At 27.8% G+C, this 15,567-nt stretch overlaps 2 protein-coding genes across 3 annotated transcripts; one reads left to right on the forward strand and one right to left on the reverse strand.

The window, feature by feature from the left end:
• Positions 1-920: 920 nt before the first annotated feature.
• LOC108339552 (E3 ubiquitin-protein ligase BIG BROTHER) lies at positions 921-5,428 on the reverse strand. Of its 2 annotated transcripts, none has more exons than XM_017576690.2 (9): positions 5,249-5,428; positions 4,347-4,466; positions 4,083-4,257; positions 3,636-3,867; positions 2,766-2,803; positions 2,579-2,623; positions 1,917-2,044; positions 1,343-1,451; positions 921-1,239 (listed from the first exon to the last, which is right to left on the reverse strand). In XM_017576690.2, the coding sequence occupies exons 3-9, from the start codon at positions 4,221-4,223 to the stop codon at positions 1,186-1,188; spliced, it is 747 nt and encodes a 248-aa protein (XP_017432179.1). In that variant the 5' UTR covers positions 4,224-4,257; positions 4,347-4,466; positions 5,249-5,428; the 3' UTR covers positions 921-1,185. The 2 variants fall into 2 exon arrangements, with proteins under 2 accessions (XP_017432179.1, XP_017432180.1); XM_017576691.2 differs by lacking the exon at positions 5,249-5,428 and adding an exon at positions 5,053-5,170.
• A 7,562-nt stretch (positions 5,429-12,990) lies between these two features.
• On the forward strand, positions 12,991-15,419 carry LOC108339452 (zinc finger protein WIP2). The gene is made up of 2 exons (XM_017576579.2): positions 12,991-13,655; positions 14,779-15,419. Exons 1-2 carry the CDS (start codon positions 13,089-13,091, stop codon positions 15,211-15,213), a joined length of 1,002 nt encoding a protein of 333 aa, XP_017432068.1. The 5' UTR covers positions 12,991-13,088; the 3' UTR covers positions 15,214-15,419.
• The last annotated feature ends 148 nt before the right edge of the window (positions 15,420-15,567 follow it).

Here is a 15,567-nt window from a genome sequence, read left to right on the forward strand (position 1 = left end):
ACACTATCAAAGTTTTGAAACAAAAATAAAATTTAATTTCACGTTATAGTTTAAAAACTAAAAATATATTTTATTCTTAAAATATTAACTTCAAGTACACAAGAGAAGTCACTGCACGTAAATAGCATAACCTAAAGTTAAAGGTTCCTGTGTGTATAACATAACTAACTTCCATAAAATACATACAAATTAACAACAAAAAAAAAAGACGCCAACAATGTTTATCGTTAACCTAAAGCGAAAACACCTAAGTAACAACTCCAAATAATACTAATTTCAGTATAAGTTGAAAGAACTAAACGTTTTCTAATAGTATTCATCACAAATACAAACATTAGAAGATACATATCACCACATATAACGGAAAACACATCCTCATGACATTAAACGATCTACAAACTTTAACAAAATTTGAATGATCAGATTTTTCATAACATTTATACTCCATTCTCATTGAATTCATTCCAAACATTATTTGATGTAACTTCTTCAAACATTAAGTTACACAATTTAATGTTTCATTTTTACCCTATTAAGTGTTCATTAAATTTTGTACCCAAACAACATTAATTTTCTGGTAACAAATATTTGCCATGATAAGGTTGAGAGTTACTGCTTGTGTAATCATAAGCGAAAGTTTGTCTGAGCAGACAGCATTGATTATTTCCGTCACATTTGTAGTATGGCACAACTCAAACATCAGGAGTAAATGCCTATTTGTCTACAAAGATGGTTTGCGGCTTTTCTTTTAATCTAAATAAACGGTGGACTTATTTAAAGCAATCCACTTCATCACTATTATAATGGCCAGGTGCTGCAAAGTCCAATGACCTGACGCACTCGGTAATTCTCTAAAGAAGCTTTCATAAAACCGGCGAATGCCTTTCCAACAACACTGTATCAGTAGCATGAGGGAATAATTATGTGAAATCATAGCACACTGTATTAAACATTATGAAAACATACCGTAATCCAACCTCTTCAGTACAACCATGATAATTGATACATGTTCACTCATATTCTTTTATAACACTTTAGGATTCTCTCTGTAATAATTTTTCTAAAACCCAGGGCTTACTTACCTCACTAAGAAAAGGTAAAAACAAATAAAAATGTATTTCTATGAAAGACCTCCACATTAAAGGAAAAACAGAAACATATGCAGGTCACTTATCCGCTGCTAGATTATTTGTGCTTTGACTTGTCGGCAAACACTTCTGTGTAACATATTGGGCAAGCCTGAAAATATAAGCCCAAGAGGAAAAGCAAAAGAATATCAGAAGACGTGAAAATTAGCACTAAAAGCACTTACTGAGTTCATTATAAAATGGTAAAATCTTACCTTATTGATGCTGAGCCATCTGTTCCCACAACTAGCGTGATAAAGATGTTTACATGGCAAGGTGATACGCTTGTCCCCTCTTTTATATTCCATCTGGCAAATCACACATCTAAACAAGAAGATCAAGTCAGATCAATTAGCTAGGAGAACGCACGTTATAACTTCAAAGCACGCAACAGACATAATACACGTAATTTTTAAGTTAATTCCCATCTGGACGTTTCCATTTCCAAATTATACTGCTGTAGCTGGATTCCTGAAGGAAGATTGCTGTACGATAGTCCACCATTTATTCATTTTATTTTACATAGACTTGGTTCTCATTTACAGATCATGCCAGACAAAATTCTTTGATAAGCTTAGTAGCAACAATCTAAAAGTCCTGAATATCAATTTGGACCAAGAAATACAACAACTGTTTATAAAAATTACTCAATCATGTACAAGTGGAGTTCAAGAATAACAAGCAGAAACAAGGATTTTGAAAGCTAGACACTCGACAATATATATTAAATCATAGGAGAATAAAACCAACAACTGCATTAAAACATAGTGTCCATAAACCAAATATTACCTCTCACCCCGAGACTTCTTCCTCAAGAAGAACCCACATTTGAACTTCGACACTGGGAGTGAGGAGATCTGTTCTTGGGTGAGACCACGGCTCTGAGTTCCGACAGCTTCACCTAATTCAAGTAGTTCCTGCAATAAATGATACCATATTGATGTTGAAAAATAATAAACTCAAAAATATGAGGAGTGTTTTACTTCCACCATTTTTCAAATTGCCATCTAGAAAGATGTTCACTTACTATAATGATTTATGATCACACAACCATTTGACACATTTAATTGAAAAACACTTTGAACTGATACAATTTTCTATATAAATGTTACCTCTTTTAGCTTTTACGAATTGCAATTAAAATATGTAATGTAATCAGCTCATAAGGACACATAATTAGCTGTGAGAATTTTATGAAATGATTTGGCCTACCAATACTTTCCAAGAGTAACAATCTCCACGTAGAATAATGTACCGTGAAACATAAAATAACGGAAGACATAAAAATAAATGAGTAACCTATGTCCGACTCCTTAGACAAATAATTACAAGATTGACTTTGTATATATTTTGAAGACTGACTCCGAAGTAACCAAATATATAGTAGCTGTACTTAAGGAAACACTATATAATGCCAAGAAAAAGAAGGAATCGGGGACTCTCAATCCAACCTCATAGGTCATGTTGTCGGGATCAATATTGTCTTGCCAAATGACCTGCACAATTTCACAAAATGCCTAGTCAGATAACCATTTATTTTGCTTCAAACTGATGAATGGCTAAAGTTACTGTATAAACTTCTTAGATGTTCGTAGCACTAAACCATTTTAGGCACCAGGAGTCTTGAAGGCAAAATACCTGATAATCACTTGAATTACTGTGATGTCTTCGAGGACCTGAACCAAATGAAACATTGGTTTAAATTGTGAGCGGACATTTTATATGTAGGATGAAAGGACTTGACTATCAAATGACAGATCTGCTAAAGGGGATTTCCATGGATATAAATGAAGAGGCCATTAAAAGAATCTGCAGCCTTATCTTTGGAACGTAAAAAAAGTCCTACAATATTTTTTAAGGGCAAGAGCTACCGTATTTGGATGGCTAACAACACGGGGCTTCTCATTTAACTGATTTGTTTGTCTCTTTAAGGAGTAGAACAAAGTATGGATAGAGGACCAGAGAAAGATCCAAGGAGGTGAGTCTCATTAGTTTATTTAAACTTTGTATGTTATGTAACTAATGCTTACTAGACTTTTGTCACTAATACTCAGTCTCATACTTTTATCCCTTCAATTTTAGGCTCATCATTTTTTTACTTCAATTTTAGGCTCATCATTTTTTTACCCATAGAGGACCCAAGTCCATATTTTCCTTACAACAATAGTTAAAAGTTTCAGCATTTTCCTTCCAAGACTTAATAAAGCGTTGTATAGGAAATTTGAAAATTAAATTAGCCTATAATTTAGAGAAATATCCATAGTCTAGTTTTGAAAAAATCGGCTAAATTATGGCTAATTCTAAGGATCATATAAAGTGCAGAACATCATGGCATTGAGATGACTGAATTAATTACTGTACTTCAACAACCAGTTAAGTTTCTACATATGATGCTCACAATAAAGAATCAAGGTGTAGCATATGAAGTAAGCAGCAATGCACAAAAACTGCTATTCATCACTAAGGAATTTACAAAAAAATATTTTTAGAAGAAAATCACAAACGTACATTCAATAGAATTGTCTCGTGTGTCAGTGTTGCCACCTTCAACCCATTCTGTGTTTACTGCTGCTGTCTGTTCGTTGATTGTCAATGAGTTCTCTGAAGGTCTCCTATACTCATCCACCAGTGGTTCGTGATGATTTACCTCATAACCATGACTGTAACGATAGTATGATGAATTATCAGGTTCAGATAGTCCAAACTTGTAAAAGCTTGAATTTGAAGGGTATGAACTTTCCTGCGTATATGATGGAATGTCATTTCTTTATCAGAATATTTCCAATTTCTCAACATTAATATTTAAAGAACAACAAAGTTTCGGATAAAATAATGAAAAACAGCTATAGAAGCAGATCTACGTTAATAAAACAAGAAAATAAGAACATGTTCCATTAAACTAAGGCTTACAAAAACTATCTCAAACAGGATATAAATGACAATTTTTGCAGGCACCTGAGCATGTGATGCACCAGAAAAAATGAAGTTGACATGTTCATAGGTAAGACCTTCAAAATATTCGATAAAGCTTCCTGCTGTATTATAGGGATAACTAATGCTATTGTAATGGACATCCATGTGTGGGTTCCAACTCATTTTGAATCCTTCTGCCAGACAAGTAATCTGCAGTCTGCAAAGTCAATTCAGAGCAAATTAAGTTATAACAATCAGGGCAAAGAAAATGAAGCACACAACAGGAAAAAAAGGTTCAGCACTAACCTATTCAAATCTATTCTTCAATCTTAACAGATTCACGAAGGCAGATTTGTCAACAAAAATTGAAGTAATGAACACGAGACCATCCGCCTCATATGATTCAGCTACTCCTAAAATGCAAACCTGCAAAAGAGCAAATTACACAGATGTTATGAGGGCAATTCCAGGAATTCCACCAATTATGGTTTTATCTTCTATCAGTAATTGCTTAAATCCGTGCAGTCAAAAAGCAAGAGAAATCCAGAATGCCTAATCTAGAATTTCAAATCAAGAATGAAGCATGTTCAGAACCAACAACTGCAGTCAAAAAATGACTAAAACAATTGAAAGGCACTGATACCAAAGCTTACAAAATGTTAGCCAGCAATCTGCCATAACAATAATGTAATCATATCAAAATGAGTTTCACAGTTTGTATCAGCTGATCAGAATAATGAAGCCTAAGATCACATAAAAGTAAAAATAAAATAAAAATAAGTGAGATCTCTAGGGAAGAAACAAAGATTCAATGATGAGGATAAGAATCAAGACCCTCGCATCTGAACCGATGATTTGACCTTAGCCAATAAAAATTCAAAACAACGCAATGAGGTGTATTCCTCAACAAACCAGAAATCCTTTAGTTCTATTTATTTTAATTTTTTCCGAAACCAAACAAGGCACAAAAAACGAAGTAGTAGAATAGTTGGTTATATAGAAGGAAAATCACATGAAGTGCGCAATCCAGGCAGAAGAATCTCGCAGCTTCAGAGATCGCAACCGCAGAGATAAATGTAAGAATGAAAACAAGAAAAACTAGGAGTGTGAAGATGAGGAATGAGAATCGATTTAAAGAATGGAATGAGAAGGAGAAAGAGAGAGAGAAGGATTGGATTCGAAAGGTGAAATTGAAGGAAGAGACTGACCTAGAGCTTCATTGCTTTTTGCGAGAGAGTGATAATGGCGAAATGGCTTATTCACTCTTCGTTTTGTAACTCACTCATCTCTCTCCCCCTTTACGCACTGCTCTGGAGCTGGTTTCACCTACACGCAAACTCCGTTAGATAGACCATGATCAGCTGCATCGCACCTTTTCACCAAACGGTACGCATTTTTATTTTTAATATTTTTTCCAACCCCTGATAACTGGACAAACGGATTAGGTAGGTAGATGGAGCAAACAGTGTATTTCTCATCTGACACTCTCAAAATCATAAATCTAAACTCTCATATATTGAAGCTAGAAGAAAACTTTCTTTAGTGATTTTTTTTTTATAAAACTAATAAATTATTAGACATATTAATTTATAATCAAACCACAGTACAAAAACTATGTGCATTACTAATGTAAATTATTTTTTTAAATAGTCTATAAACTGAATCTACATGTTATTTTATTACCATGTGTTCTTTATTAGAATATTGTTAGTTTTCATAATAACTACTTTAAAATTCATGTCTAATATATTTTTTATTATTTAATATTGTAAAAAAATTTGTTATAAAATTCATCATAAAAATATAAGAAATATATATATATATATATATATATATATATATATATATATAGTATAGTTTATTGTGATAAACATTTTTAATTAAAGCATTATTAGTTAACTAAAATAAAATTAATAAAGAATATAGATACTTTTATTTTATGCAATATTTTTTAGAGTGAAAAAAATCATTATGTTTAAGTGAATTATAAAAAAATTAAATAAAATGTAATATTGTAATGTTTTGTTGTTGTCTAGATGGTTTGAAATAAAACAACTAAAAAAGTGTTTGATATTTCATTTTCAATTATCCAAATCAAGAAGTACAGAACAGAGTGGGTTTTTTTTTATTAGTTGTGACATTCTATTTTATATAAAAATGTCTCGAAAATCAAATAATATTGTTTTTATTTCTCTTTAACTCACCCAATATAAGAAAATAAAATACATACGAAGACTGTTTGACGTTTTTCTTGATGTATTTGAAACTGAACAGGAGTAAATAATAATTAATGTATAATTAGTTCTGTTTTATTTATAAGATTATATGTTTTGATGTACATATTTATTTTTATCTTTTAAATAATTAATGTTTTAGATTAAAATAATTATTTTGCAATTTTATTTTTTATTATCATAAAAAAATATTATGCGCATAGATGTTTTTTCAGTGGTATGAAAACAAGTAAATTAAGTGGAATTAGAGTAATTCTTGCTTGTTGAATAAGAGAAGCATCAAAGAGAAATGGATAGAAAGAGCTTTTGTTTGGTTTTTTTAATATTAAAGAGGTGATGAGATGCAGACATCTAAAAAATTAGACGTGGAAAGGTTTCACATGGGAGGGTACGAAGTCCTTGAGGTTTTTTGATAGGGACATCCTTAGTTGTTGGCCAATGTTGACAAATCGAATAATACGAAACATAAAAATGGTTGAAGAGAGGTGGCCAAACAAAACTGGTCTGATTAAGTTGGTATCAGTTATGGTTAGTTAGCAATCAACCAGGTTTCTTTACCCTCTCTGAGTAATGTTAAAATAAAACCACATCACCATTTCTTAACTAGGTACCATTTCAAACAGGGACTTTAGTTGAAAACATAAAAGCCTTATAAAACATCATTTTCAGAATAAAATGTATTTTGTTTAATACAATTTTTAACATAGTAAATATGTTTTTCAACAATTTTTTTTATCTAAAAGTTAAATGTATTTTTTAGGTTTTAACACTGTTGACAAAATTAGCGTGAATATAACAATTTTAACATTGAATTTAATAAATATAATTTCATTCAAATATATAACCAATACTATGGTAACACAGTTATTATGTAAATTTTCTTTCTAACATTATTATTATTATCAAATATTTAAAAGAACCTAAATATTTTTGGCACGAAAATATGAAGAAAATTTTTAAAGACATATTTTATATTGAATTTTTTTTTTACAAATATTTGTGTGGTTCCCGCCCGTCACAAGACGGCTGTCACTTTTTTTTAATCTTTTAATTTTTTAATTTTGTTAAATTTGTTTATATATATATATATATATATAAATATTTAAAATATATTTAATTATATAAAAACTTGTAAGCTTTTAACTGATTAATTAATATTTTTAATTAGATAAATTAAAATAATTATTATAATTACATGTTAAATTATTCTATTAAAATTAATAATTAAATTAAAATAATTATTATAATTACATATTAAATTATTTTATTAAAAATAATAATTGAAATTTAATTTGTAAGCGTTAATTTAAATTATAATAATATGTATATTTGCATCTTTAAAAAATATATATAAATTTTTTTTTAATTTAAAAGTAAAAAATGAAAAAACAAAAAGAGCTAACGAGTTAAGGGCGGGTTAATCCGTCTCTTTGGTATGTTAGATCAAAACAGGTTAACGGAGGGAAAATTTCAACCCTACCCATTCATGAATAGATTAATCCACAAATTATAGTGCATTTGACATCTTAAAATCTATCAATCATTTATTATTATATAAAAATTTATTAAAAAGAAAAAATAAAATAATATACAACATTTTAAATCACAAAAAATTCATGATAAAAATTATATTTTAAAAATGTAAACAAATTATATTTATATAAAAAAAGTTAAATAAGTAGGTAGAGGTAAAACATTAAATCTTATTCAATATTTGAAATTTTTTTATTTAACTTATTGAATTATAAATTGATAGGTTGATAATTTTTAAACTACTTTATTAAATTATATGTATTTAATAAGTATTTATGTTGAAATAACAGATAAATTTTAAATAATGGAAAATAAAAAATATAAGTGGCTACGTTTAAATAGTATTTTTTATATTAAATTTAGTTTTATTTCTCTTTATTTAGAATTCAATTTAACTTAATTAGTTAAATTAATTAATGAAATATATTTTGAAATATTTACAACTTATTCATTTTAATTAATTTAAAGTCTTCTAATTTTTATTTTCAAAAATGTATTTTTACATTGTATATTGTATTATTGATTTTACACAATATCTTTAAAATATTTTCAGTAAATTTAAAAATAAAATCTCTTGAATTAATATTATATATTCGATATTAAAATTTATTAAATATAATAAAAAGCAATATATTTCAAAAGATAAAAAAATAATAAATATTATTACGAAAAACGTAAATAAATATAAAAAATAAAAACTAGAAACTATATAGTTACTTGAAAGAATAAATAATACTGTTTTTTTTAAATATTTTTCTACACTAAACAAAAGGTTTTAATTAATAAGAATATAAAAAAACTAATTGAATTGTTGTCAAACATAACCTGACCAGAAGAACAAGTAGCAGTAGTTATTTTGATACCTTAAAAGTCTTTACAAAAGTTTACCCTTTAATTTTTTTTTCTTTTATAAATATAAAAATTACTTTATTTTAATGATTATTTTATCTCTGGGTTGTCAGGTGACTCTTATGATATTAAAAATCAATTTTGCAAATAGTAATATGAACTGAAAGAAAATTAAGAAGATATATTAAGATTTAAGAATGGAACATGGTTGAAAAGGAGAAAAAAATAAAAATAAAGCTGAATTAAAATTTAAAAATATTCCAGTTAGAATTTAAAAGTATTTTTATATTAGTTATTAGGATTAATAATTGTGAGAATGAAGAAGTGGAAAAAGAGCAGCATGTGAAGGAATCACGCTGAGAAACACGCACACATAATTGAGAAGCGAATGATACAAAAAGCCGGCGTGCAAGTGAAGTGAGGAAAGAAAAAGGTATCATTATATTTACAATAATTATACTTTATACACAAAATATTTACATATTATATCTTGTTTTCTTTATTTTTCAAAAAAAATTATAACGAAATTTCAAACTTTAAAATAGATAATTCTTCCATCACCCTATCACATGCTAACCTAATATTTAAATTCACTTAAAAACTAAATTACCATTAATGAGCTTTTCGGTACTGCGCTGTAGTTTTCACCTATAAAGAAGATTAAGGTTAAAAAATATATTAGTGTGCGCATGTGTAATTTGATGCTAACAATACTAATAACACGTTGTGTTCTTTAATACTACATGTCGCATACTCCAATGTAACACGACAATGACACGTCACTATCAAACTAGAATAATAATTGACGATGATGAGAGGAGAACAATGACTAGAAATATATACAGAAAATATTTCAAGAACTAAAAGTGTCTGAAATAATTGTATTTGTTAAAAGAACAATTTGACTAATTATTGTGGGTATGAAAGTCGAGATTGCTAATTAGTGAAATTAGTAAAATCATTTAACTTTTTATATTCTAAGGCTTAAGATATTGCATTCCTGTAAGCACCACCAGCCTATATATATATATATAAAAAGATTGTAAGTAAAATCCGAACCCAATAAGCTCTAAGCACCACCAGCCTTAACTCAATGAGTGTTTCATCTTACACTTCCAAGATCTCATCCTACACCTTCAAAAATTCCACTTTTAACCTTCTGAGATCTTATCCTTCATTTCTAACTTTTTCAAAACTTTATTTTAAACTTTAATAAATATTTTTTCATTTTTTTTTCTTTTTTATTAAAAACAATCTTCACTATCTTAATAATAATTTAATTTAATTTAATTTAAAATTTAAATATTATTTAAAATAATTTTGTATTTTAATAATTATTAAAATATAATTTATATTATAATAATAGTTATATTAAAAACATAAAAATGAAATAAAATAAAAATAATAATAAATAATAATAATAATAATAAATTTGATTTAATATATTCAAATATATTAAATTATAATAAAATATTAAAATAAATTAAATAATTATTAAATGTTAAATAAAAATTTATATATTAAAATCTATAAAATATGTTAATACTTTTGCTTTTTATTTAAAATTTAATAAATATTAAACTTAAATAAAAATTATAATATTACTTATTATATTTTTATATTTTAATAATTAATAAAATATAATTTATATTTTTAAAATAGTTCTATTAAAAAAATTAAAAAATAATAACTAAAATAAGAATAAAAATGAAAATAAAAATAATACTTAAAACTATATTTAATATATTTAAATATATTAAATTATATTAAAATATTAAATTAAATTTAATGATTATTAGAATTTAAAAAAAACAAAATTTTGAAAAATTTGTTAATCGAATATAGATATCCGATAAGTTATCAATCAGATATCCATATCCGATAGAGAATGGTTTTTAAAATTTTATTTTATATATAAATTTTAATAATTATTTAATTTAATTTAATATTTTAATATAATTTAGTATATTTAAATATTTTATTTAATATAATTTTATTTGTTATTTAATAAATAATTGTTTTAAAATTTGGTTTATTATTTAAATTTTAATAATTATTTAATTTAATTTAATATATTAATATAATTTAATGTATTTGAATATATTAAATATTTTATTTAATATAATTTTACTTTTTTGTTATTATATTTATTTTAATTATTTTATTTTTATATTTTTAATATAACTATTATTATAATATAAATTATATTTTAATAATTATTAAAATATAAAATTATATTAAATAATATTAAAATTTTAAATTTAATTATTATTAAGGTGGTGTAGAGTTTTTTTAACAAGAAAAAAAAAGAAAATAAAAATATATTTATTAAAATTAAAAATAAATTTCTTTTAAAGTTAAAGGTGTAAGATAATAATGAGATATCAGAAAGTTAAAAGTGAAATTTTTGGAGATGCAGGATGAGATCTTGAAGGTGTAGGATAAAACACTCTAACCCAATATACCTATAGTTGTTTAATGGACTGATACTTGAAGCCCAGAATACTGCACCCTTGGGCCTTCCCTCGAGACGATGACCATAGTCTATATTTCCTTTTAGAGTAGTAATATATATTTTTGTAAGGGTATTTTACAATTTAAAGCTTTATGTTTCAAATTTTGAATATAAAATAAATAAATTTCAGGGTAAAGAATTAGGTAATCTAGAAATAGGAATATTTCATTTGAGATAACGGTGCTATTTTAGAAAATAATAATATATAATGCTATATGCTTTCCATGATTAGGATTAAAATTGAATTATCACTAATAACGTGGCAACCATTGATGTCTTTTGTTGCACAAAAATAAAATTCCAACCCAAACTACTGTAACAATATCTACAAGTGTCTCTTCCCACATAATATTCTTCTTTATGCATACAAATGAAACCCAGTATCTATCACTTATAAATTATTGCTTTGAAGTTTCAAGAAATAGAAATTTAATATGATTTTATAAAAATCACTTGTAAAATAAAATTTATATTTGTATACTATAATTTTATTTTTATCTTTAGTCAAAATCTTTAACACATTTTCTTTATAATAATGTATATATATTTTGAATGTAAAATTAGATATTAATTGGTGATTCAATAACAATTTAATAAAAATGACATAATATAATTTATAACTTAAAAAATTTAAATTAAATACTATAATAAAAAATAAATTTTAAATCGATTTATAAAATGATTTTTATATTATTTATATCTTTATGCCACATGGAAATACAAATATAATTATACAAAATAAATTCAATGTACCTATATAAATACATAAGTTCAGAAAAACGAAAGAACAAACATTTTTTGCCATTTTTAATATAGTAATACTAATTTGAAAAAGCTTGCTTTAGTGTTGTGAACGAGGAAGACATGGTTGATGGAAGAGTGAACAATTGCATGCAAGAGTATTGGAGACAGACAAAACCTGTGTGCTTTGAGGACCCAAGTCGACCACAGCGTGCAAGCCAAAGCAAATGCTTTTATTCAAATCCATTAAAGTATTTTTTTTTTTCGATGATGTCAAACAAACAAACTATGTTTTCCTCGGAAATACTAATTACCAGCCCTTCTTTCAATTGCTTAATATCATACACACGGTTACATTCTCAAACTTCTTATTTAATTATTAACGATAACATAATACTTTTTCATAGTAATTCTCTTAGATAATTTTAAAACCATAGTTACTTTCAAGTAGTGTAACAAAGTACAGAGCATGAAAGTTTACTGTGATCATATCATTGAAATATTGAAATTCAAATATGATTTTAAGTTTCATATTAAATAAAAATAAAAAAGAAAATATTATATAAAGTGAAAGATTCTATTATCTTAATATTTTGAATAAAAAATAATATTATTTTTTTTATGTGATTGAACTCTGATTTTATCAGTGTTTATATTTCTTTAATAAACTTCGTTATAAACTCAATATATATATATATATATATATATATATATATATATATATATATATATATATATATATATATATATATATATTGGTAAATAAATGTTAGTGAATGTTAATTTGAAATATTAAAACGAAGCATGACACTGATCTCCCATATATTGTTTTAAAAGGAAGCATGATTATGAAAAGCTAAATGACAAGTGCATATTTTTAATAAACCAAATTTTATATTGAATCTGTTGAACTTTTTTCCAAGTGATTTCTTGTCTCCCTCAACTTTATTGGTCTTGCTTTACCAACATTGAATTAATTTGTTCACATCCTTTAACCCTTCACCTAACTCTTTCATTGTAGCTATTTTGCTTGTTAAAAACTGAAACTATCTTCTGCACATCTCAACCCTCACTCCACTACCCTTTCCCTTTATTCTGTGCACTCAGTTGGGTATAATTAATATCACAACCCTTTCTATAGCTGATCATACACCTTTTTCTTTTCACCCCCTCATCATGACCAATTCCTACAGATCCAATGACCTTAACTTTTGGTTGGACCTCAATTCACCATGTCTTCTCTCTTCTCCTTCTTCGTCTCCTCCTCCCATCAATCCATCATTCTATTTTCCTTCCAGTTATCATACCTACACTTCTCCTCCTCCTCATCAAACAAAACTCCTTCCTTTCCTTCATCTAAGACATCAACAACAACAAGAAGATGATGAAGAAGAAGAAGAAGAATGTCTTGAATCTTCATTCAGTGCCATGGAAGTTGACAAGAAAAAGAAAGAGCTAAGTACATCATCATCATCCAAGTGCTTAGACGAAGAGGATGCTGTCACTGTGGCTTTACACTTAGGGCTTCCAAGCACTGCTGCATCTGCTGATTTAGCTTCAAGCCTATACTCAGCAGAGGTTTCAGACAAAGGAGAAAAAACCACTGATGCTTCGGGGTTACTGACAGATAGAATTAACAGAGGACAATATTGGATCCCTACTTCTGCTCAGATTCTGATTGGTCCAACACAGTTCGCATGCCCTCTTTGTTTCAAGACGTTCAACAGATACAACAACATGCAGGTTTGTCACCTTTGGTCATTTTGATGATCAATTCCCTCGATAGAGGAGAATAATAAAATATTCAAGATATACGATAATTAACTGTGAATAGAATTATAGAAAGAAAGAGAATATCTTTCCTTTTCCCAGCTTTTTCCTGTTTTTCTTACTCTCCTATACCCCTACTTTCACAGATCCCGTTTTCAGAAAAGTTGTCCCAAAGAAAATCAATTCTTCTCAGTTCTATCTATAGTATCACTTCAAGTTTTCACCTGAAATATTCCTCAAAGGAGGAAGATTTTATCCGCAGTGTGCATTATAATTTAGGGTTTTCCTGGTTAGCCTGTTACGTTTCTTTTCCTTTTATTTGAGCTTCAAACTACTCGATCTATCACCCTTTTTCTGCTAAGATAAAAATGAGATCTCTCACTTCTTCTGTGAAGATCAGTATCCAAATATATGGTTAATGATATTCCTTTTTGCATCTACAAGGTTTTTCTCTCTCTCCATAAGTTAATTATAAGTGTAATTAGTTTATACCAAAAAACATAAACACACCGACAAGGGAGACATGAATTGAAACGACATCAATTGAGTTACATAAAAATGAATATAAATATATTTAACTGTACAAATATTCTCTTGCTGGGCTCCCGAACTTTTTCTTTAACAGGATGCCCTACACTGGCACCTATTTCTTTAATCACACAGAGCGTTGTTGATGAACAAGCTCTAAAACTTGTTAAAAGGAAGCAGTTCCTAGTTAGCATGTTTCGGTGTTAAGATTTGTAAAGAGAGAGAAGATAGTACAAAATTTTCATCTTTGATAAATATTCCAAATTTAATGTTTTCTGAAAAATGAGCATTATATTTATTTATTTTATATAATTGTACAATCCTCCTTTCTCCATCAAATTCCTACTGAAAGACCTGGCCGACATATGGTAAAGTAATTCAAATTCAAATTCTAAATTTTTTCATAACAACATGCAACAAATTAAAGACCTAGTTTCAGGTTTGTCTTTTTTTTTCCATAGTGGTCAAAACTGGTATTTTATAGTTTATTTTTCTTCGTTTCCTTTCCAAGTATTGACTATTTGGTGTTATTATTACATCATAATAATATTGGTGGAGGAATTTTCAGATGCATATGTGGGGGCATGGATCTCAATATAGAAAGGGACCAGAGTCTCTAAGGGGAACACAACCAACAGCTATGCTAAGGCTCCCTTGCTATTGCTGTGCTCCAGGATGCAAGAACAACATCGACCATCCGAGAGCAAAACCACTCAAAGACTTCAGAACCCTTCAAACACATTACAAGAGAAAGCATGGGACAAAGCCTTTCGTGTGCAGAAAATGTTGCAAAACCTTTGCTGTGAGGGGTGATTGGAGAACTCATGAGAAGAACTGTGGGAAACGCTGGTATTGCTCTTGTGGCTCTGATTTCAAGCACAAAAGGTCCCTCAAAGATCATATCAAGGCATTTGGATATGGACATACGGCTCATGGAAATGACTGCATGAACCTTGACCAAGATGATGATCAAGCAGGTTCTGAAATTGAACAAGAAAATTAATGCAGCTTTTCCAGTGCGCAGTTTATATGATGTCAATCTATGTAACTATTGCTGGTTTCTCATATCTCATCACCTTTATTAATTTTCTCATTGCGTCTTGGTATTTCATATCAGACTGTAACAAATGCTCCTGTCGTGTCATTTTTTGTTTTGGTTTAAATTTCTATCTCTCTGTAAACATAAACGAGAAGTAATTTGTATTACATTATTCAATATCCATGATCTGCGAGGATCGTACGTCATTGGTGTAACTAATACCAGACAGAATGTTCCTTTAAGACAGGCGTACGAGGAGATTTTTCCAAGTTCCAACACATATGTCCTAATCTTGTCGTTCCTTTCCAATTAACCTTA

Source organism: Vigna angularis, chromosome 5 (genome assembly GCF_016808095.1).
Source record: "Vigna angularis cultivar LongXiaoDou No.4 chromosome 5, ASM1680809v1, whole genome shotgun sequence".
Taxonomy (NCBI): Eukaryota; Viridiplantae; Streptophyta; class Magnoliopsida; order Fabales; family Fabaceae; genus Vigna; species Vigna angularis.